The sequence below is a fragment of the Mobula hypostoma genome, chromosome 19 (assembly GCF_963921235.1).
Source record: "Mobula hypostoma chromosome 19, sMobHyp1.1, whole genome shotgun sequence".
Taxonomy (NCBI): domain Eukaryota; kingdom Metazoa; phylum Chordata; class Chondrichthyes; order Myliobatiformes; family Myliobatidae; genus Mobula; species Mobula hypostoma.
In genome coordinates this window covers 54,968,659-54,992,881 of record NC_086115.1, presented here as the reverse complement: position 1 = coordinate 54,992,881, position 24,223 = coordinate 54,968,659, and the positions used below count along the sequence as shown (strand labels likewise).

The window sequence follows — 24,223 nt, the reverse complement described above, 5'->3', positions numbered from 1 at the left end:
TCTGGAACAATGTCCAGTCAGACTATGTCCACTCCTCTGCAACAATGTCCAGTCAGACTATGTCCACCCCTCTGGGACAATGTCCAGTCAGTCCATGTCCACTTCTCTGGGACAATGTCCAGTCAGACCATGTCTACTCCTCTGGGACAATGTCCAGTCAGACCATGTCCACTCCTCTGGGACAATGTCCAGTCAGACCATGTCCACTCCTCTGGACCAATGTGCAGTCAGACTATGTCCACTTCTCTGGATCAATGTCCAGTCAGATGATGTCCACTCCTCTTGAACAATGTCCAGTCAGACGATGTCTACTCCTCTGAAACAATGTCCAGTCAGACCATGTCCACTCCTCTGGAACAATGTCCAGCCAGACCATGTCCACTCCTCTGGACCAATGTCCAGTCAGACTATGTCCACTCCTCTGGGACAATGTCCAGTCAGACCATGTCCACTCTTCTGGGACAATGTCCAGCCAGCTGTCTTCACTGATAAACTGTGATCTCCAAAGCCTTTGCCACCAGCTCATACACCTGCCTGCTCTCCTCTCACAGTTGAAGTCACGGACACCCCCGCTGTCAATGCCATCCATCACAATTTGCTGCTCACACTTGCATTGAGGATATCTTCACTGCTCTCTACTCATGAAATTAGTCTTGATTTATTTGTTCTTTTCCTTCAGCGGACAGGAACAGACAGACCAGCCACAGATATTTGAATGTATGCATTCAAATAAGCAATCCTTCCAAATGCAGTCACTCAGAGACTGTCCCTGTTTCTCAATTAGTAAAATTCATTCATAGGGAGTGATTACATTCTCTCAACATGCACTTGATGGCATCAGAATCAGATCTTTATAATGGTCATTGCCATGCTTGCAAGCATTCATTGTTAGTTACAGATACCTCTTATCTTCTAGGAGCCATTGGTTGATCACTCTGAACACACCAGATGAGCCATAGTCAGAATCAGAATCAATTTAACATCATTGGCACATGTCCTGAAATTTGTTATTTTGCAGCAATACATAATAACATAAACTATAAATTACATTAAGAGATGAATACAGTTCTGTGCAACTGTCCAAGGGACAAAGATATAGCTGGGCTGCCTAAGACTTTTGCATGGAACTGTATTTGTCAATGTGGAGTGGAGAGTGAATTTGTAAATCTGGCAGAAACAAAGGATGTTAGGGATGGCGAGGGTGGAACGCCAGGGTTCAGGGTTAGCATGGGTGCAGACACACCCAGCCTTGAGACACCAGACAAGATCATTTCATTCCAAACAATTGGTTTATTGATCATTTCAGAATGTCTCTCTGCTGTTTCCCGCTCCCTCCCCTCTCCCTTCCCCTTTTCCCAACCATGATTCCCCTCTTCCTGCCCCCTTTCCACTCTCTGTCCACAATAGAGACCCATATCAGAATCAGATTTATCATCACTCACTTATGTCATGACTTTTGTTCATTTTTGTGGCAGCAATACAGTGCAATACATAAAATTAGGCCAGTACTGTGCAAAAGTGTTAGGCACTCTAGTGATTTATATGTTCCTAAGACTTTTGCACAGTACTGTATAACAAAGGAGATAATTAAATTAAATAAGTAGTGCCGGACCTGGCATACCTGGTGCTGCTGTGCAGACCCTACTGGCTGCCTCGGGAGTTCACGGCTGTTAACATCACAGCGGTGTACATTCCGCCACATCCAGTTGAACACTTGTGGAGATAACACACTTGACCACTGCTACACTCCCTTCCACAACACTTACAAAGATCTCCTTCGCCCAGCTTTTGGAAAATCAGATCACTCTTTGATCCTGCTTTTGCCAACGTACAGGCAGGAGCTGAAACAAGAGGCGACCATTGTTAAAACCGTCCACTGTTGGTCCGACCAATTGGCCTCCATGCTGCAGGATTGCTTCGGTGACGTCGACTGGAGTGTTTTTCATGATGAGGAAGTCTCCGAGTTCACGGATGGAGTCACGTGCTTCATCCAGAAGGGCCTCAACGATGTTGTCCCCTAGAAGTCGGTCAGGGTTTTCCTGAGCAAGAAATCCTGGATCAATAGTTCCGTGCGAGCAGCGCTTACTGCACGCCATTGAGCTTACATCACTGGCGATCAGCTAGAGCTCAAGAAAAGCAGCTATGATCTGCGCCAAGCTATCAAGGCTGCGAAACAACAATATAGGGAGAAGACTGAGTCAGGATTCACGATGAATAGCACACGTGACTTGTGGCGAGGGCTGCAAACCATCGCAGACTTCAAAGCCAGACGTTGTGGTGCCGCCAACATCGCGGCCTCTCTCCCAGATGAGCTCAGTCGCTTTTACACTCAGTTCGATGTTGCTAACTCTGAGCCTCCGAGGAAAGCCACCGCGACAACCTGCAACCTGGTCATCTCTCAGGCTGAGGTACACAGATGTTTCCAATGACTGGACAGTCGCAAGGCTGCGGGACCAGACGGCATCCCAGGACGGGTATTCAGGATGTGCACAGCACAACTGTCAGGTGTGTTTACTGACATTTTTAATCTCTCTCTCTCTCTCTCTCTCCCGGTGTAGAGCGCCCTCCTGCTTCAAATTATCCACCATTGTCCCTGTGCCAGAAGAGACCAAGGTAACTTGCCTGAACGACTGGCGTCCTGTCGCACTCACCTCAATAATAAGCAACTGCTTTGAGAGGCTGGTCAAGGATTACACCTGCAGCTTGCTACCACTCAAAATGGATCCCCTACAATTCCCCTACTGACACAACTGATCGACAGATGACACAAAAGCCACTGCTCTACATTCCGTCCTTACACATCTGGAGAAGAAGGATGCTTATGTGAGAATGCTGTTCTTGGACTAAGTTCAGCATTCAACACCATAGTTCCATCCAGGCTTGACAAGAAGCTCAGAGACCTCGGCCTTGACCCTGCCCTGTGCAGCTGGATCCTGGACTTCCTGTCAGATTGCCAGCAGGTTGTAAGAGTGGGCTGCCTCATCTCCAACCCCTGACTCTCAATACAGGAGCCCCTCAGGGCTGTGTACTAAGTCCCCTCCTTTACTCCCTGTATACCCATGACTGTATCGCCACCCACAGCTCCAATCTGTTTATTAAATTTGTTGATGACACTACATTGATTGGCCTTATCTCAAACAATAATGAGATGGCCTACAGGGAAGAAGTCATTTCTCTGACACAGTGGTGTCAAGTAAACAACCTCTCCCTTAATGTCACAAAAACGAAGGAGATGGTTGTGGATTACAGGAGAAATGGAGATGGGCTAACCCCTATTGACATCAGTGGATCTGGGGTTGAGAGGGTAAACAGCTTTAAGTTCCTCGGCATCCACATCACCGAGGCCCTCACGTGGTCTGTACACACCAGCTGTGTGGTGAAAAGGGCACAACAGCACCTCTTTCACCTCAGACGGTTGAGCAAGTTTGGTATGGGCCCCCAAATTTTAAGAAGTTTCTACAGGGGCACAAATGAGAGCATCCTCACTGGCTGCATCACTGCCTGGTGTGGGAACCGTACCTCCTTTAATCGCAGGACTCTGCAGAGAGTGGTGCGGACAGCCCAGCACATCTGTAGTTGTAAACTTTCCACGATTCAGGACGTTTACAAGGACAGGTGTGTAAAAAGGGCCTGTAGGATCAGTGGGGACCCAAGCCATCCCAACCACAATCTATTCCAGCTGCTACCATCCGGGAAGTGGTACCGCAGCATAAAAGCCAGAACCAATAGGCTCCAGGACAGCTTCTTCCACCAGGCCATCAGACTGATGCACTCACGCTGATCTGAGTGTACTCTATATTACATTGACTGTTCTATTTATTGTAAATTAATATAAATTACTGTGATTGCACATTGCACATTTAGATGGAGACGTAACATAAAGATTTTTACTCCTCACGTATGTGAAGGATGTAAGAAATAAAGTCAATTCAATTCAATTCAAACAGAGAGGAAAAATAATGCTGAGGAAGTTTTCATAGGTTCATTGTCCATTCAGAAATCTGATGACAAAGGCGAAGAAGCTGTTCCTGAAACATTGAGTGTGTGTCTTCAGGCTCCTGTACCTCCTACATGATGGTAGCATTGAGAAGAGGGTATGTCCTGGGTGATGGGGGTCCTTAATGATGGATGCCGCCTTTTTGAGGCATTGCCTTTTGAAGCTATCAAGCAATACTCAAGGTGCAGGATGGAGTCAACTGGTCAAGCAGCTCCTATGGAGGGAACTGAAAGGTTGATATTTTAGGCTGAGACCCTTCATCTGAACTGAAAGACAGAGGGGGTATTGCCAGTGCAAAAAGAGGAGGGAAAGGATAGAACTACAGCTGGCAAGTTATAGGTGGATCCAGGTGGGAAGGGCTGAAAGGCTGTTGGTGGAAGGGGGACAGAAGCAGGATGGTGATATGTAGAGGCAATGAGGGGCTGAAAAGGGTGGAATCTGAATGGAGAGAAAGATGGAACATGGAACCAAATCAGGGCAGTGGGGTGGTCAAGGGGGCAGGGTTATCAGTGGAGGGATGGTGTAGATGATGTGCAGATGGAGTGGAAAGGAACAGGGTGAAGAGGACTGGGCGAGTGTAGGAGGAAATGGGTAGATCAGGAGGAGAGAGGAAATGGACAGTCAGAGGTGAGGAATTTGCCAGACGTCAGAGAACTCAATGCTCCTGTCGTTGAGTTGTAGGTTGTCGAGGTGGAAAATAAGGTTCTCTTCCCTTAGTTTGCACTTATCCTCATCCTGGCAGTGGAGGAAGCCAAGGAAAGACATGTTGGTGTGGGAACGGGAAGGGGAATTAAAATGACCAGAAATCGGGAGATGCAGATGGCCATGGTAAATATTTACTAACAGAATACCACCGCCAACTGGAGCTTCATACCTCAAAAGGACAACTCCCCTAACTTGACCATGTTCAAAAATTCAAAGTTCAAAGTAAGTTTATTATCAAAGTACGCTTTTGTCACCATATACAACCCTGAGATTCATTTATTTGTGGGCATACTCAGTAGTTCCAAGAAATGCAATAGAATCAATGAAAGACTGCATCCAACAGAACGGACAAACAACTAACGTGCTAAATAAAACAAACTGTGCAAATATGAAAGGAAAAAAAGTAATAATAAATAAATAAGCAATAAATATCAAGAGCATGAGAAGAAGAGTTCTTGAAAGTGAGCACATAGGTTGTGGGAACAGTTCAGTGATGGGTTGAGGGAAGTTGAGTGAAATTATCCCCTCTGGTTTCGGAGCCAGGGGGCTGAGGGATGATAACAGTTCCTGAACCTGCTGGTGTGGATCCTGAGCTCTTGTACTTTCTTCCTGATGGCAGCAGCACGAAGAGTGCCTGACCTGGCTGGGGTCCTTGATGATGGATGTCGCTTTCCTGTGACCGCGCTCCGCATTGCTTTCCTGATGCTTCACTGTTTTCAACTATCAGGCTGTTGTTCTTTTTGCTGCTCTACTGGACATCCCATTGTTGGAACGTAGCCCTCAAGATCACACTGGTGAAGGGCTACTGGCAAGCAACAAGATCAACAATGGTGGTAAAACTACTGGGATAACTATAAGTAAGGAGAAGATAAGGATAGGGAGCCAATCTGTCCACATCCTCCATACCATACCTCCTTCCAAGTACAATACCCTTCTCCTTGAGCTATGGATCTGCATGATCTACATCTCCTCATAAATCTCATAATGTCTGCCCCTTCCTGCACTTGCATTCTCATAACCCTTTAGGCCATTTAAGCCACTATTGTATCACAGGAATAGCCTTCAGTTAATGTGATAACCAATTATGTGTACAATGCAACCACAGTGCAATTAGTAATGATTTCCAGAAAGTTAAACTTGGTTTAAAATGGAAGCAGAATTCTTCCAGCATAAACAGCAACCAAAGCTTGCAATCAGTTCTCAATTTCAGCCAGACATTGCCACAAGGGCTTACTTAGAAACAAAGACCTAATTATCACACCATGGAATCTTGGAAATAACATGAGTCTTATTCTTCACTGTCTGCCTTCACATTTCCAGCCTAACAATCACTGCATCTTGAATTAACCTCAGAGACTGAATATCCTTGTGGTAAACAGCCATTCCCATTTACAAACCTCATAAATGCTCATCAACTGGTCCACTTGCAGTTGTACGCTAATATGCATTTAGTTTTCTGAGCTACATAAAGGAATGGAGCTACTCAGTGACATCAGAAGAACTCTTATCAATCTTCTCTTGCCTAAATAGAATACTTACCTAGCAGTTATACAGTACTGAGACACCAGGCAAGGCCATTTGATTCCAGACATTGGCTTATTGATCATTACATAATGTCTCTCTGGTGCTTCCCGCTCCCTTCACTCTCCCTTCCCTTTTTCCCAACCATGATTCCCCTCTCCCTGCCCCCTTCCCACTCTCAGTCCACAGTGGAGGCCCATATAAGAATCAGGTGTATCATCACTCACATATGTCATGAAGTCTGTTTTTATTTTGCGGCAGCAGTACAGTGCAATATGTAAAATAACAACAGTACTGTACCTCAGTACTCAGCACCCTAGCTATATATATATGTACCTAAGACTTTTGCACAGTACTGTAACCGGTCATCATTTCACTTCAAATGTATGCAGTAAGTCAAGGCTAACCCCTTAGTTTTAAGTTGATAAGTTGCTGAATGAAAGGTGGCGACGAATCAAATTGAAAATCTGGCTGAGTGATGCCACAACAACTCATCATTTCTTCATCTCGTATTCTCAATATATATTGCTTATTTATTATTATTATTATTATTAACATTTTGCTTTTTCTTTCTTTTTGTTTTTCCACAGCTTGTTGTCTTTTGACTATGGGTTGCTTGTCCATTTTTTGGCTGCAGTCTTTCATTGATTCTATTGTGTTATTTGTATTTACTGTGAGAAAATGAATCTTGTATATGATGATATGTATGTACAGTACTTTGATAATAAATTTACTTTGAACTTTGAGGTTTGAGGTTTGAGGGAATGGATGATGTGAAACATGTGCAGAGTCTACAGACAGTTTAAATTAATGGCTTCACTCAGTATGAACACAAATGAATCAACAAGAACTTCCAATGGAAGAAAGTACTTAGAGGCAAAGGAAACTTACAGAAACTGAGAGACAAAATGCACTCTCCATTACTCCCTCTCAATGTTGTTGATTTCTTTTTGCCTTCTAGTTTTGAAAACTCTTTCACTAAACTCTGTCACTCCCCTCACGACTGCATCTTTGCTGTTGGAATGCTGGTGCAACTGTTGCAGAAACTTGAGCTTGTGTCCTCACTGTGAGGTACCAACTGGTGAGTCTACAGTCTAGGAAACAAGGTTTGAGGCACTAGTGCAGAAAATGCCTGAGATCCATTGACAACAGGAGAGATTCTGACAGCCAGAGAACAAGCTTTTCCCACACTGCCAAATGCAGTCCTGTGGTACCAGTCAGACTCCAGCGTGTGCATCTGTCATCGTACTCTCCAGGACCCTGCCAAGCTGACAAACATAACTCTGCAATGTGAGTTAGTGTCCCGCAGAGCGGCTGAGTGGCAGCCTGTTGTCACTGAGAGTCATTCTGTTGCTGGTTTGTCAGCAGAACCGTTTCCATGTCTCAGTGGAGACAGAGAGCTGCTCCCTCAGTTGTGAGCTTCCTTGGCACTGCCATTGACTGGCATAGAAGAGTGGATCATTGCCAAGGTAGAAGATGCTGCACCAGCTCCCTGGAGAAAATGGGCATGGATTTCTCTTTGTTGTCATTCACTTCTGCGGAGCTGGTCTGACATGCCCAGGAGCCTCCAAGATTTTAGAGTGCTAACTCAAGAGCTTCCTCCATATGCCAGCCTCTTGTGAGAGTTAACTAACCCTTTCAAAACAGGACTACTGAGTAAGGGAATCACTTCCCTTCCCTTCCTGCCTGATGCAGCCTGATGCCAAATGTAGCCCCTCATGAAACAATGCCTGTCCAGTCCACTCCCTTCCCTGTCCATGCCAATCTCTGAGCAGCTCTATGCAGCAACACTGCGGGTCTCCTCAGCCACAATCTCTTGCTACTCTGTGGGTGATTCCTCTGCAATGCAGGGCTGCCACTTTGTCGAAAGCTTAGAAGGAAGGTGGTCCAGCAGCAATGGTGAGGGGGAGAATGCTTTATGACCATAAGGAGAACATCTGTACTGCATTGCAGTCCAGATTTTTTGCTTTGCAAACATTGGCGTCTGTGAATATTTAAAGGTGTAATAAGAGTATTTGTTGGGTCGGCGGGGAGGGGGGAGGGTGTCGAGCTCAAGTTGGAAGTTACTCAGGACCAGCTCCCACGACAGGATATGTTTGCAACAAGCAATTTTTCAATGATTCGTAAAATAACTAATGACTATGCAAGATTGAGTGTGGCTCCGGATTTCTAATGTTGACTGCACATTATGGTGAGCATTCTCCCAACATGGGGGGTCTTAGGCTCTGAAAGTCTGCTCTGATACAAATACCCTGAACTAATGGTCCATTAGGATGTTTGCATTGGAGTGGCATCTGAGTATGTGTGCAGTGATGGAGTCTGTGTTAAATGCATTTATCTTGGATTTCATCCATGTGTGGGTTCAGGTGCCTCACAAAGGCATCATCCATCACTAGGAACCCCCATCACCCAGGAGGTGTCCTCTTCTCATTGCTACCATCAAGAAGGAGGTACAGAAGCCTGAAGGCACACATTCAATGATTCAGGAACAGCTTCTTCCCCTCTGCCATCCAATCTATGAATGGAAATTGAACCCAATAACACAAGCTCACTACCTTTTTATTTCTACTTTTTTTGCACTAATTATTTAATTTAACTATTTATATATATACTTCCTGAAATTCACAGATTTTTCTCTATTATTATGTATTGCATTGTACTGCTGTCACCAAAGTTAACAAATTTCATGACATATGCTGGTGATATTAAACCTGATTCTGATTCTGATCGTGTTTGATAGATAGGGTGCGTTGCATTATGATGAACACATTGGTGTAGACTAACTAGAATGAATAAGTTCTTGTCTCTTGGTATCTGTCTGTCAAAGCGCACCTTAATGATGTGTCCTACGTTCTTGCTGCTCCTGGCTGTGGCATCGATGTGATCTGCTCCTTTAGTTGGGAGTGGTTGACTGTTGGTGCAGGTCTTGTGGGTAGAGAGATCTGTACTGATAGAATGAGATAGTGCTCAGATTCAATGATGTCATACCCGGCGATCTCAGATAAGCAACACACGCAAAATGCTGGAGGAACTCAGCAGGCCAGGCAGCATCTGTGAAAAAGAGTAAACAGTCGATGTTTCAGGCCGAGACTATTTATCAGGACCGATCTTTATCAGATCTCAGATGAGCCCCACATCCGCATGCCTGCCTCAGCTTCCATCGTGCTCTGCACTCTGTCTTCCAGTCATCGACCAGGGGTGGCGTCTCTCCAGTCTGGAGCACCATCTACATGGTGCAGGTGACCTTCACCTATGATGGTTAATGACAACTAAACGTGGCAGAGTAGGCGTGGTATTGTGGACTTCTTGCACAATTGTGTAGAGTTCCTGTGGAATGTGTGGATGTGTGGGTATTAAAGTGGTGAAGGACATGGAGTCATGCTGAATGCGTGCCTGCCACCGGGATAGAGAGCACGAGACTGAATGATTGCACTGGAGGGCTGCACCTCGCTGTTCAAGAAGGCCAGTTACTATCACATTTTCTGGTGCAATTAGGGTCAGGAAATAATTGCTACCCTTATTAACAAAGTCCACATCCTATAAATGAAAGAAAAATAACCTGATATTAAGTCAATTGTTAATTTTGTCTTTGGAAAAGTCAGGTAGGTCAAGGTAGATTACAGATCAGCCATAGTTATTTTCAATGGTAGGGCTGGCTTTGGGTGGCAGGTTGGAAATACGTCTCTACCAAAGGAAGTGCAAGGCACTCTTTCCCTCTGCTAGTCTGCAGGTCACCCTTGGGCAAAGAGTAGCACTTGCCTAGCCCCCCCCGCCCGATCAGGGTTATGTGAAGCCATGGAAGTCGGTGGTGGATGGTCATTTGAGCAGCTGTGGCATATCACAAGTCCTGGTTACTCAACCACTGACATCAGGCAGACAATCTCTGAAGAGTATTGATAATGGCTGGGGTCACCCGTTTTGTAAAGACACTGCCCAGAAGAAGGAAATGGCAAACCACTTCTGTAGAAAAAATTGCCAAGAGCAATCATGGTCATGAGACCTCGATTGTCCATGTCAAGTATCATGGCACAAAATGATGATGTCATATGACACGGCTCGTAATGAACGAATGAATGGAGGCAGGTTTGAGAGGTTAAGTGGCTGATGCCTGTTCCTATTTGAAATATTAAATAATAGACATCCTAATAGCTTGAAATTCTTTGATCCTCTCTATTATCTGCAGGTTAAGATTTTCGAGGAGTAATTAGATTATTTTCAAGTGGTTGTACTATTCAGGTATTGAATGCACAAAATAAATAGATTCATACCTACACAGTGGAAGACAAATTGACAATTCTAGCTGTTGGAATGAAAGTAGCATTCAGTTCCGATGAAGAAAATGACTAAAGGCTACACCAGTCGAATCTTGTGCTCCTATGTGACAGAGTAGTGGCACAACAATGTTTTGAAATTACATTCAGTGTTATGCAGAATCCATGCCTGCTCAGTTATTTTTAAATCTCCACAACTGGGCTTAACAATCAAGGGAACCAGAATTTCAATTTGGAACATATTGACAGCCCTTTGGATCGATCTGCTCTGTGCATCACTGCATACAAATATCAAATCACCCAGCTGTACTCAGGGAATAAAATTTTAAAAAGATTTAGTCTTTGTGGGCAATGGTTACAATGTTGTCATCGGTATGTCCAACCACTCATGACTAATACAAAAGCATAAAACAAAACTACAGATATTGGAGATCCGAAAGGAAAACATAAACATGATGGGACATGCAAAAGGCCTTCCATGTACCATCAAAATTTTGTGTCATCAAAATGTTGTAGATACTCAGCAGGAGAGACAGCCTCTGTGGAGAAAGAAATAATGTTAACATCTCCGATTAATGACCAACGTGCCCAAGTTAGAAAGTGAGTACATTTTCAGTTTCAGAAAGGAGGGAATGAAGAAAAAGCGTGGCAACCAAGTGATAGAGAATGATGCAAATGTGTTGTTGAGAGGGGGAGGTGAAGGCTCGTTAATTGCAGCTGTTCAGTACGGAGGAAGTGTTAATAGAGGTGATAAATGAGAACAGTAGAGATAGAAAACAAAGAAAAATATAACATGGATTATATTTCTTACTCTTTTCCTAGATGCTGCCTGACCTGCTGAATTCCTCCGGCATTTGGTGTGTGTTGCAGGGAGATTGAAAATCTGGCTGAGTGGTGCCATAACAATAATATCAGCAAGACAAAGGAACTGATTATAGACTTCAGGAGAAGAAAACCAGAGGTCCATGAGCTAGTAATCATCGGAATATCAGAAGTGGAGAGGGTCAGCTACTTTAAATTCCTCAGCGTTATTATTTCAGAGGACCTGCCCTGGGCCCAGCACATTAAGTACGATTAAGAAGAAAGCACGGCAGCGCCTCTACTTCTTTAGGAGTTTGCGGCGATTTGGAATGACAAAAATATAACATGGATATAGAAGGAAATGCAGTTTCTGAAAAGCTGGAAAGAAAGAGAAAGCTGGAAATATCCAGCATGCCAAGCAGCCAGAGAGGCAATAGTTAACGTATAGGTTAGTGGTCTTAGATGACCTTACAATAGATTCAGCCGATACTGACAGAAACTGAGATTAAGTTCTCCATTTTAATATTGATTCTCGAGAAATGCAACATGCTTAGGCAACTATCTGTAAAGCTCAGGCTGCAATTCCTCTCTGTCTTGGTCCAAAATGTCGACTGTACTCTTTTCCCAAATGTTGCCTGGCCACTTTGACAAACTTCTATAGATTTGCAGTGGAGAGTATATTGATTAGCTGCACCACCGCCTGCTATGGAAACACCAATACTCTTGAATAAAAATTCCTACAAAAAAAAAGTGGATACAGCCCAGTACATCACAGGTAAAGCCCTCCCAACCACTGAGCACATCTACATGAAACACTGTCTCGGGAAAGCGGCATCCATCAGCAAGGACCCCCAACACCCAGGACATGCTTTCTTCTCATTGCTACCATCGGGAAGAAGGTACAGCAGGTGTCAGGTCTCACAACACCAGGTTCAGGAACAATTATTACCCTTCAAGCATCAGGCTCTTGAACCAAAGGAGATAACTTCATTCAACTTCACTTGCCCCATCATTGAAACAACCTATGGACTTACTTTCAAGAACTCTTCATCTCATGTTCTTGATATCTATTGCTTATTTATTTATTTATTATTATTAGAACATAAAACATAGAACATAAAAATCTACAGCACATTACAGGCCCTTCAGTCCAAAATGTTGTGCCGGCCATGTAATCTACTCTAGACACTGCCTTGAATTTCCCTACCGCATAGCCCTCTATTTTTCTAAGCTCCATGTACCTATCTAAGAGGCTCTTAAAAGACCCTATGGTATCCACCACCACCAGCATCACTGGCAGTGCATTTCACACAACCACCACTCTCTGTGTGAAAAACTTACCCCTGACATCCCCTCTGTACCTACTTCCAAGCACCTTATAACTATGCCCACTTGTGTTAGCCATTTCAGCCCTAGGAAAAAGCCTCTGACTATCTACAAGATCAATGCCTCTCATCATCTTATACACCTCTATCAGGTCACCTCTTATCCTCCATCACACCAAGGAGAAAAGGCCAAGTTCACTCAACCTATTCTCATAAGGCATGCTCTCCAATCCAAGCAACATCCTTTTAAATCTCTTCTGCACTCTTTCTGTAGTATCCACATCTTTCCTGTAGTGAGGTGACCAGAACTGAACACAGTACTCCAAGTGGGGGTCTGACCAAGGTCTTATATGGCTGTAACATTACCTCACGGCTCTTGAAAATCCCACGGTTGATGAATACCAACACCATATGCCTTCTTAACAACACTGTCAACCTGCGCAGCAGCTTTGAGTGTCTTATCGACATGGACCTCAAGATCTCTCAGATCCTCCACACTGCCAAGAATCTGACCACTAATATTATATTCTGTCTTCAAATTTGAGTTACCGAAATGAACCACTTCACACTTATCTGGGTTGAACTGCATCTGCCACTTCTCAGCCCAGTTCTGCATCCTATTGATGTCCTGCTGTAACCTCTGACAACTCCCCAGTCTATCCACAACACCCCCCAACCTTTGTGTCATCAGCAAACTAACCCACTCTTCTATTTCTTCATCCAGGTTTTTATAAAAATCACAAAGAGGAGGGGTTCCAGAACAGATCTCCATGCAGAATACTAACCAGCTACATCCACCCTTTGCCTTCTGTGGACAAGCCAATTGGAACCATAAAGCAAGGTCTCCTTGGATCCCATTCCTCCTTACTTTCTGAATGAGCATTGCATGGGGGAACCTTATCAAATGCCTTACACACTACATCTACTTCTCTACCTTCATCTCTGTGTTTTGTTACATCCTCAAAGAATTCAATAAGGTTCATAAGCCACAACCTGCCCTTGACAAAGCCATGCTGACTATCCCTAATCAGATTATATCTCTCCAAATGCTCATAAATTCTGCCTCTCAGGATCTTCTCATGGCCCCTTCTAGCTCTCCTAATTTCATTCTTAAACTTCTTCCTGGCAACCTTGTAATTTCTATCAGTACCTAGTTTCTTGAGCCACTTGTAAGCTTTTCTTCTTAACTAGGGTTTCAAAATCCCTTGTGCACCATGGTTCTTTTACCCTACCACCCTTTCCATCCATTCCTTACAAAAATAAGTCTTTTTGTATTTGCACAGTTTGTTGTCTCCTGCACTCTGATTGAATGCCCAAATTGGGCAGTCTTTCATTGATTCTGTTACGTTTATTATTCTATATATTTATTGAGTATGCCCACAAGAAATTGAATCTCAGGGTTGTATATTGTGATATATATGTATTTTGATAATAAATTTACTTTGAATTTTGAACTTCGAACTTTTGAACTTTTGAACTTTCTTTCATTGTTTGCAACACAATTACTGATGAACCAGAATTGAGTGTACTTTCAAATATTTTTGTGTTTCTGGTGAGATAACATTAGTGCAAAACTTCAGGAGGGAATCAGGCAACTTGGAAGCAGGTTTTCTAATGTCAATATTTAATTGTAAACAGTACTCACTACAGTCTTCTTTCTGATTTAACTTCAATGACATTAAATATTGAAAGCTTAACCATGTTCATTGCTAATGGGTTAGTTTTACAGGAATAATTCAGTTAATGTTGGCATCAGTGTCACTGAAGTTGGCCCATGCCTTGCATTTGTTCTCTCCGCTACCCCTCCATAGACCACCTCACCCTGCTTAACGGTTGGGGTCTCACTTACCTGTTACAGTCACGCAGCTCCCAGTGTCCTGCTGGCCTTACCACAGTGGTCACTCTGTTAGGTGGGGCAGTTTGTGAGAAGCGATTGGACCATGGGTGACAGAAACTTAAGGCACCACCCCTGGCCCTCCATGTTGCCCTTCTGACAACTTTACTATCAAAGCTCTTGTCCACAAGAAAGTTTTAAAATACATTTTTGGTCATAGAAATCAAATGAAAATGTTAATATTAATTAAAAAGATAATAATTTACCATCATCTTTATCTTTAGTGAAGGTTGGTGCAACATTTAATGAAAGGGTCTGCATTAGATGTCCCAACTGTGGTTGGCATAAGGCTGAAAATATGTATGGTTCAACACACAACACACTGGAGGAACTCAACAGGTCAGGCAGGGTCAAACTAAAAGGTCAATGCAGTCCAGATGAAGGGTCATGACCTGAAACAACAGCTGGGCAATTTCCCTTCAGACACGTTGCCTGCCAGGTAGTGGCGTGGAGATACGTCTCTATCAAAGGAGATGTAAGCCGTTCCTTCCCTCCGCCAGCCTGGAAGTCACCTTAAGCAAGGTGTAGCACCTGCTTGGCCTCCCCCCTCCCCCCACCGCTCCAGATCAGGATCATGTGAAGCCATGGGAGCAGGTGGTGGATGGTCGTTTGAGCAGCTGTTCCATATCACAAGTCTAGGGTATGCAACCACTGACACCAGGCAGACAATCTCTGAAAAGTATTTATAATGGCTGGGGTCACCTGTCTTGTAAAGACACTGCCCAGAAGAAACCACTTCTGTAGAAAAAATTGCCGAGAACAAACATGATCACCGACATCATACGACAGAGCACATGATGATGATGATGATGATAATGCCTGACCTACAGAATTCCTCCAGTGCCTTGTGTGTTGCGACAGACTGCAGCACTTAAAGCCTCCTCTGTCCTCCTTGGGTTAGGGTTTGATTAAGTGACCCTGGACTCACCACTGAGTTCACGGGCAGGCTGAAAGGTTAGTTGTGCCATTTTACCAACTCCGAGCTCTCCTGTACTTCTACAATGCTTCGCTCAGGGACCCGTGTCCAAAACGTGCTGATGCACGCGCTGTTGAGAGCAAGTGGTTCTCTTGATAATAAGTACAACATATTGGCTTCCACCCAAATCTAATTCTAATTGTAACCGTATGCCATGATATTGACAAGCATTGTCAGTAATGGAATATAGTTTCTAAGCATATGGAATTTCTCCTTTAAAACAAAAAGTGTGTACTACCTTAAAGCAGCAATGAGGACCATAACCTATACCTGGGCACCACGGTAGTGGAGCACTTTAGTGTGACGCTGTTACAGCTCAGGTGTCGGAGTTCAGAGTTCAGTTCCAACGTCATCTGTAGGGAGTCTGTACATACTCCTCATGGAATGCTTGGGTTTTCCCCAGGTGCTCCAGTTTCCTCCCACAGTCCAAAGACGTACTGGTGGGCAGGTTAATAGGTTAATCAAGCTGCACTACCCAGCAATCCCTACGGAGGGAGCTGTACAGTCTAAACGTCTCATCTTAAACCTACAGTGTGCCTTCTTGTCTTCGACAATTCAGCCTTGGAGAAAAAGTTTCCTCCTACCTGTCCTATCTATGTCTCTCATAATTTTGCATACCTCTGTCAGGTCTCCTCTCACCTCCTCTGCTCCAAGGAAAACAAATATAGACCATCCAGTCTCTCCTTCCTTGGTATCGCAAGGCATTGTTGTTCATTGATAATATAAATTATTGTCATTGATTCATTGCTTCATTGGCAACATCAACAATAGGGAGCAGAATGGCTTTGTTTGTTGCATGGACCAGGACCTCATGCCATAGTTACAGCCACCCAGGGGAAGAGGTGGTGTGGGAGAGAACACCACTTGAACTTATAAGAGAAACATTCCTTCCCAGGCAACATTCTGGTAAATTTTCTCTGCATCTTCCTCGGTGCAATCACACCATTCCTATAGTGAGGCAACCAGAGCTTACTAACAATATATAAAGTTGTACCAAAACCAGCTGGCTCTTATACTCAACACACATAAAAGTTGCTGGTGAACGCAGCAGGCCAGGCGGCATCTCTAAGAAGAGGTACAGTCGACGTTTTGGGCCAAGACCCTTCGTCAGATCTAACTGAAAGTCCTCTTTCCTCTAACTTTGTCTTCTTTCAGTTAGTCCTGACGAAGGGTCTCGGCCCAAAACATTGACTGTACCTCTTCCTAGAGATGCTGCCTGGCCTACTGCGTTCACCAGCAACTTTTATGTGTGTTGCTTGAAATTCCAGCATCTGCAGATTTCCTTGTGTTTGCTGCTCTTATACTCTATGCCCTGGCTAATGAAGGCAAGTTTCCCATATGCCTTCTTCACTACCCCATCTATCAGTATGCTGCCACATTCGAGGATCATTGGACTTGTACACCAAGGTCCCATTGTTCATCAATGCTCCCTTGGGTTTTATCATTCACGATGTATGTGTTATCCCCGTTAGGGCTTCTAAAGTGCATCACTTCACAAACATCAAACTATCCAACTGATCAACATCATTCCGTGACCTACAAGTACCTCATCATCAACAACAACATCTGCATCTGCAAATTTACTAACTACAACTTCTACACTCACATTTCAATCATATCACATATCACATCCAGTCAAAATGGCACCTGTGTACAACGCTCCCACGTTGACATCTTCTGGATAAACCACAAAAACTACTTATTTCACTTCTTTTATGTCTTTTACATCTGTTTTTTTCATCTTGAATGTGTTTCTGGAACTGTTGGGGCCTGTGATTTGCAGTTTGGAGATAGTGTGGGTGATCCTGCTCTTTGCTGAGGATTCTGGGAGGCAGCGAGCGTGAACCTTGTGGTGATGAGACTGCAGGGAGTGTGAGCCGATGTTTGACTCCATTTTACTGATTAAAGCTTCCATTGTTTGCCAATTAAAGCAACAAGAGAGATTGAAACACCGAGGCGAATGCAGAGGTAAGTGCCCGCTGCCTGTCTTTTGATCACTGGTGGGATCGCTCTGCTCCTGGAGAGGAGAGGCTGTGGGGCCTGTGGGGCCTGTGGGCTGTGCCTGGAGGTTGTTTCCTGCGCTTTGGACTATGAATCTTTCTCGTGTGTGTGTGTGTGTGTGTGTGTGTGTGTGTGTGTGTGTGTGTGTGTGTGTGTGTGTGTGTGTGTGTGTGTGTGTGTATGTGTGTGTGTGTGTGTGTGTGTGTGGTGGGGGATGTTAGTGTTGTCATTTTTTTTGGTCTTGTGGCTCTCTAGAGAAGAAGAATTTCAAAGTTGTACACTTTGATAATAAATGAACCTTTGAATCCTTTGAATTTATATATATATTAGAGATATATCTCTACCTAAGGAGGTGTAAGGCAATCCCTCCATCTGCTTGGGCAAGGTGTAGCACGTTCTTAGCCTCACCCCCATCCCCCCACCAGATCAGGGTTACATAAAGCCATGGGAGCAGGTGGTGGATAGTCATATCAGCAGCTGGTGCATATCACAAGTCTTGGTTATGCGATCACTGGCGCCAGGCAGTCAATCTCTGAAGAGTTTTGATCATGCCTGGGGTCACTCATTTTGTAAAGACACTGCCCAGAAGTGTGACACGATCACCCATGTCATACGGCACGGTATAAAACAGACAAATATATATATATTATAACATACAAAATAGATCTCAGCTCTCCACCCTGTTGTATACCACTGGTCAGAGCTTTCCAATCATGAAAGCTGTCCTCAACCGTTCCCTCTGTCTCCTATTAACAAGATGATTTTGCTTGTAAACAATGCATTGCGGCAGAACTTGCAGCTGTGACTCAAGGAGAATGAGTAAGTTTTGTTGGACGGAAGAAATGTCTGAAGGAAGGAGATCTGTATTTAGAAGTCTTGTTGCCATGAATTCTATTATCTACCTTAACCTCTGCTGATGGATTTAATACTCATTTATACACAGTGACACAATTACAAAATCAGTGTTCTGGTGCCCTAAAACTGCAAGCATGGACAGCAATCTGACCTTGCATGACTGTTGTACAAGGGGGAGCTCAAAAGGTAATTAATCAGTTTCAATCCTGCACACATTGTCCATTTTCTTCTTGATTGTTTGAACTTAGTGGGTGGGAAATTAAGATTTTCTTTCCATCTGCTACAGATAATTTGCAGAAGAACCAAGCCATGCAATCTGACAGAACTGGCAGAGTGATGATTACACAATTTGCAGTGGAAGTTAGAATTTAATTGTATTCTTAATAAACCACATTCTTGAAAGAATCAAATGGCCCAGTATCTTTCACCCTTGCTCAATTCATTCAGACAAAAGTAATTACTTTGTCTTAATTTTGAAAACTGTTAACAGTGACAACATGAATCAAGTTTATTTAATCTCAATACAGATCCCTGTGAATGTGAGTCCAAGGTCCAAAACAACTGTAAAACCAGAGTCAAAGTGAAAGCTACAACTTCAATATGACCAGAAGATAGGCAGCAGGGAAACAAAAGAAAATTAAGCATTAACAGTTAAATCAAATGACAGAAAGTGTGTTATTCTAGAAGACTAAAGATTGGGAAACTAGTCTAAAATTGGGGTCTGGGTTTTCATAAGGTAGGCTGGTAGAAACATGAGGGGTAACTTCTTCACTCAGAGGGTAGTGAGAGTGTAGAATGAGCTGCCAGAACAAGTGGGCATGTGAGCTTGATTTCAACATTTACGAGAAGTCTGGATAGGTACATGGATAGTGGGGATATGGAAGGCTGTGGTCGTGGTGCAGGTCAATAGGTGTAGGCAGTTTAAATGGTTTTAAGAACATAGAACAGAGAATAGTACAGCACAGTACAGGCCCTTTGGCCCACAATGTTGTGCTGACCCTTAAACCCTGCATCCCATATAACCCCCCACCTTAAATTCCTCCATATACCTGTCTAGTAGTCTCTTAAACTTCACTAGTGTATCTGCCTCCACCACTGACTCAGGCAGTGCATTTCACGCACCAACCACTCTCTGAGTAAAAAACCTTCCTCTAATATCCCTCTTGAACTTCCCACCCCTTACCTTAAAGCCATGTCCTCTTGTATTGAGCAGTGGTGCCCTGAAGAAGAGGCGCTGGCTATCCACTCTATCTATTCCTTTTAATATCTTGTACACCTCTATCATGTCTCCTCTCATCCTCCTTCTCTCCAAAGGCTAAAGCCCTAGCTCCCTTAATCTCTGATCATAATGCATACTCTCTAAACCAGGCAGCATCCTGGTAAATCTTCTCTGTACCCTTTCCAATGCTTTCCCATCCTTCCTATAGTGAGGTGACCAGAACTGGACACAGTACACCAAGTGTGGCCTAACCAGAGTTTTATAGAGTTGCATCATTACCTCGCGACTCTTGAACTCTATCCCTTGACTTATGAAAGCAAACACCCCATAAGCTTTCTTAACTACCCTATCTACCTGTGAGACAACCTTCAGGGATCTGCAGACATGTACCCCCAGATCCCTCTGCTCCTCCACACTACCAAGAATCCTGCCATTTACTTTGTACACTGCCTTGGAGTTTGTCCTTCCAAAGTGTACCACCTCACACTTCTCCGGGTTGAACTCCATCTGCCACTTCTCAGCCCACTTCTGCAATCCATCAATGTCTCTCTGCAATCTTTGACAATCCTCTACACTATCCACAACACCACCAACCTTTGTGTCATCTGCACACTTGCCAATCCACCCTTCTACCCCCACATCTAGGTCATTAATAAAAATCACGAAAAGTAGAAGTCCCAGAACAGATCCTTGTGGGTCACCACTAGTCACAACCCTCCAATACGAATGTACTCCCTCCACCACGACCCTCTGCTTTCTGCAGGCAAGCCAATTCTGAATCCAACTGGCCAAACTTCCCTGGATCCCATGCCTTCTGACTTTCTGAATAAGCCTACCATGTGGAACCTTGTCAAATGCCTTACTAAAATCCATATCGATCACATCCACTGCACTACCTTCATCTATATGCCTGGTCACCTCCTCAAAGAACTCTATCAGGTTTGTTAGACACGATCTGCCCCTCACAAAGCTACGCTGACTGTTCCTGATCAGACCATGATTCTCTAAGTGCCCATAGATTCTATCTCTAAGAATTTTTTTCAACAGCTTTCCCACCACAGACGTAAGGCTCACTGGTCTATAATTTCCCGGACTATCCCTACTACCTTTTTTGAACAAGGGGACAATATTCGCCTCCCTCCAATCCTCCAGTACCATTTCCGTGGACAACGAGGACATAAAGATCCTAGCCAGAGGCTCAGCAATCTCTTCCCTCGCCTCGTGGAGCAGCCTGGGGAATATTCCATCAGGCCCCGGGGACTTATCCGTCCTAGCGTATTTTAACAACTCCAACACCTCCTCTCCCTTAATATCAACATGCTCCAGAACATCAACCTCACTCATATTGTCCTCACTGTCATCAAGTTCCCTCTCATTGGTGAATACTGAAGAAGACCTCGCTTACTTCCACAGCCTCCAGGCACATCTTCCCACCTTTATCGCCGATCGGTCCTACCATCACTCCAGCCATTCTTTTTTTCTTCACATAATTGAAGAATGCCTTGGGGTTTTCCTTTACCCTACTCGCCAAGGTCTTCTCATGCCCCCTTTCTTGCTCTCCTCAGCACCTCCTTAAGCTCCTTTCTTGCTTCCCTATATTCCTCAATAGACCCATCTGATCCTTGCTTCCTAAATCTCATGTATGCTGCCTTCTTCAACCTGACTAGATTTTCCACCTCACTTGTCACCCATGGTTCCTTCACCCTACCATTCTTTATCTTCCTCACTGGGACAAATTTATCCCTAACATCCTGCAAGAGATCCCTAAACATCAACCACATGTCCATTGTACATTTCCCTGCAAAAACATCATCCCAATTCACACCCGCAATTTCTAGCCTTATAGCTCATAATTTGCCCTTCCCCAATTAATAATTTTCCTGTCCTCTCTGATTCTATCCTTTTCCATGATAATGCTAAAGGCCAGGGAGCGGTGGTCACTGTCCCCCAGATGCTCACCCACTGAGAAATCTGTGACCTGACCTGGTTCGTTACCTAATACTAGATCTAGTATGGCATTCCCCCAGTCGGCTTGTCAACATACTGTGACAGGAATCCGTCCTGGACACACTTAACAAACTGGGCCCCATCTAAACCATTGGAACTAATCAGGTGCCAATCGATATTACGGAAGTTAAAGTCACCCATGATTTTGGCATGTCCTGTGTAGTAGTGCTACCTCACTGTGAGGTGCTACATTTTGGTAGAACTAATCAAAATAGGACATACATGGTAAATGGTAGGGCATTGAGGAGTGCAGTAGAACAGAAGGATCTAGGAATAATGGTGCATAGTTCCCTGAAGGTGGAATCTCATGTGGATGGGGTGGTGAAGAAAGCTTTTGGTATGCTGGCCTTTATAAATCAGAGCATTGAGTATAGGAGTTGGGATGTAATGTTAAAATTGAACAAGGCATTGGTGAGGCCAAATTTGGAGTATTGTGTACAGTTCTGATCACCGAATTATAGGAAAGATGTCAACAAAATAGAGAGAGTACAGAGGAGATTTACTAGAATGATACCTGGGTTTCAGCACCTAAGTTACAGAGAAAGGTTGAACAAGTTAGGTCTTTATTCTTTGGAGTGTAGAAGGTTGAGGGGGGACTTGATAGACGTATTTAAAATTATGAGGGGGATAGATAGTGTTGACATGGATAGGCTTTTTCAAACAAGAGGACATGAGTTGAGAGTTAAAGGGCAAAAGTTTAGGGGTAACATGAGGGGGAACCTCAGAGAGTGGTAGCTGTGTGGAATGAGCTTTCAGTAGAAGTGGTAGAGGCAGGTTCAACATTGTCATTTAAAGTTAAATTGGATAGGTATATGGACAGGAAAGGAATGGAGGGTTATGGGTTGAGTGCAGGTAGATGGGACTAGGTGAGAGTAAGCGTTTGCCATGGACTAGAAGGACCGAGATGGCCTATTTCTGTGCTTTAATTGTTAATATGGTTATATGGTTATACGGGTTGAAGGACCTAATTCTGTCCTGTACTTCTCTATGACTCTAAATCTGGAATATCGACTGGATGGCAGGAGAAAGATCTATTTTACTTCAATCGCTTGAAAACTTTATAGATAATAATTAAATTTCTGGGCAAAATTCGTTTAAATAATAATTTATAAGTATTGAAAAAAGAGTTAGAAGTTATATTTTGATTGCTTGAAATGTTTTTTGTTATTACACAGCTTTTTTAAAGTAGCATTTATGAGAAGTAAATCCATTGCTTCTTAATATCAGAACATCAGAATTATCAAAGATTTTGCCTGGTTGATTGCTGCTTTTTTCCATAACAAAGGCACAATAGGTAAACAATCAGTTTAGTTTAAAGGGCAAAAATTTGTAAAAATGCAGGACCACGCAGCTCAAAAAGTCTTTTATCAGACAAATGGATCATTGGCAATTTTTGTATGTCAGCCATTACTCAGTTGGTAGTACCCTTGCATCCACCTCATACCCATAGACCTGAGCACGAATATCTAGGCTGTTATATCAGCAGGAAACTAAGAAAATGGTGCACTTCTATTTTGGGTGCAATGCCAAACCAAGGTCTCATTGTCGTCTGGACTGGACTTTAAAAATGTAGTCTCACAATTTTCAAGAACAGCAGAATTTCTCACCAATAATAGTGTAGTTCAGGGGTTCCCAAACTGGTCTCCAAAGACCTTTCAGTTAATAGTTAGGGTCCATGGCATAAAAAATGTTTGGGACCCTCTGGTGAAGGTATTACCTCAAAAAATAACATTAAGACCTTAATCTATCCCGTGATTTTTATAGTGATGTCTGTGGGAGCTTGCTATGTACAAATTGCCTTGTTTTACCCTATCACAACAGTGACTGCATTTCAAAGATTTGCTGGCTGCAAAATATTTCAGGTCTGCCTGCAGGCTAACAAATCGTTCTGAAGTCAGTCACACCTAAAGAAATTTGAGGATCTCTCTGTTAATAAAAGGTTGATAGTAACATATCGTTGTCATTTATTCTGGGTCACTTCCTGATTTTGTCCTCCTTTTCGCCAAGAAAGTTTAATGATCATTGGGGAAATATCACAGAAATGATCATCCAACTGGTTAAGTTATTGATTGCAGAATTGAATCTCGCACCCTGTGGAATATGATATGCTGGATGCCAGGGTACAAAGTTGGAAATTACTTCTGCAGTCTCCGAGGCCTGTGTCAAACTTTTTATTGCGTATGGTTTTGGCTCTTCTGCTGTCAAGCGTATTGATTGGTAATACTGCAGATTTCAATAAAAAAATATTTTCACAGCAGAAAAAGAAAGTAATTTATTATGCTATTAATAAGGGCCAAACTATTTTGACACCTTGTAGAACAATCATGCGTGAATCACTGTAAATTGGTAGTACTCCAACAGTCTGTTGTTAAAAATCAAGTGTTATACTTACAAACATTATCCGAGTAGGAATGTGATCTGACTGCACAATGGGATTCTTGTACAGCCAAATCTCTTCAGGCTGAATAACTCGTTGGAAAGGGTCCAGAAATTCCGTGAAACTGTGGAGAAAAAAAATGAAGAAGAGGTTATATCTGGAAGGTTTTATCAGCAGGAATTGAAAGCTGAAGTACCATTCTATTACATGAAGATTTAAAATCTTATTTCACCTAAGGTGAATACGAAGGAACAAAGTGCATCTAAAGTCAGGA

General features: G+C 43.4%; 1 protein-coding gene across 3 annotated transcripts in view; it reads right to left on the bottom strand.

The window, feature by feature from the left end:
- Positions 1–24,223, bottom strand: part of plpp4 (phospholipid phosphatase 4) — a 406,496-nt gene that overhangs the window by 261,660 nt on the left and 120,613 nt on the right. For all 3 annotated transcript variants that reach the window (XM_063071213.1, XM_063071215.1, XM_063071214.1), the window contains exon 2: positions 23,965–24,073. In XM_063071213.1, coding sequence (XP_062927283.1) covers positions 23,965–24,073 — 109 coding nt within the window. The remainder of the gene's footprint in view (positions 1–23,964; positions 24,074–24,223) is intronic.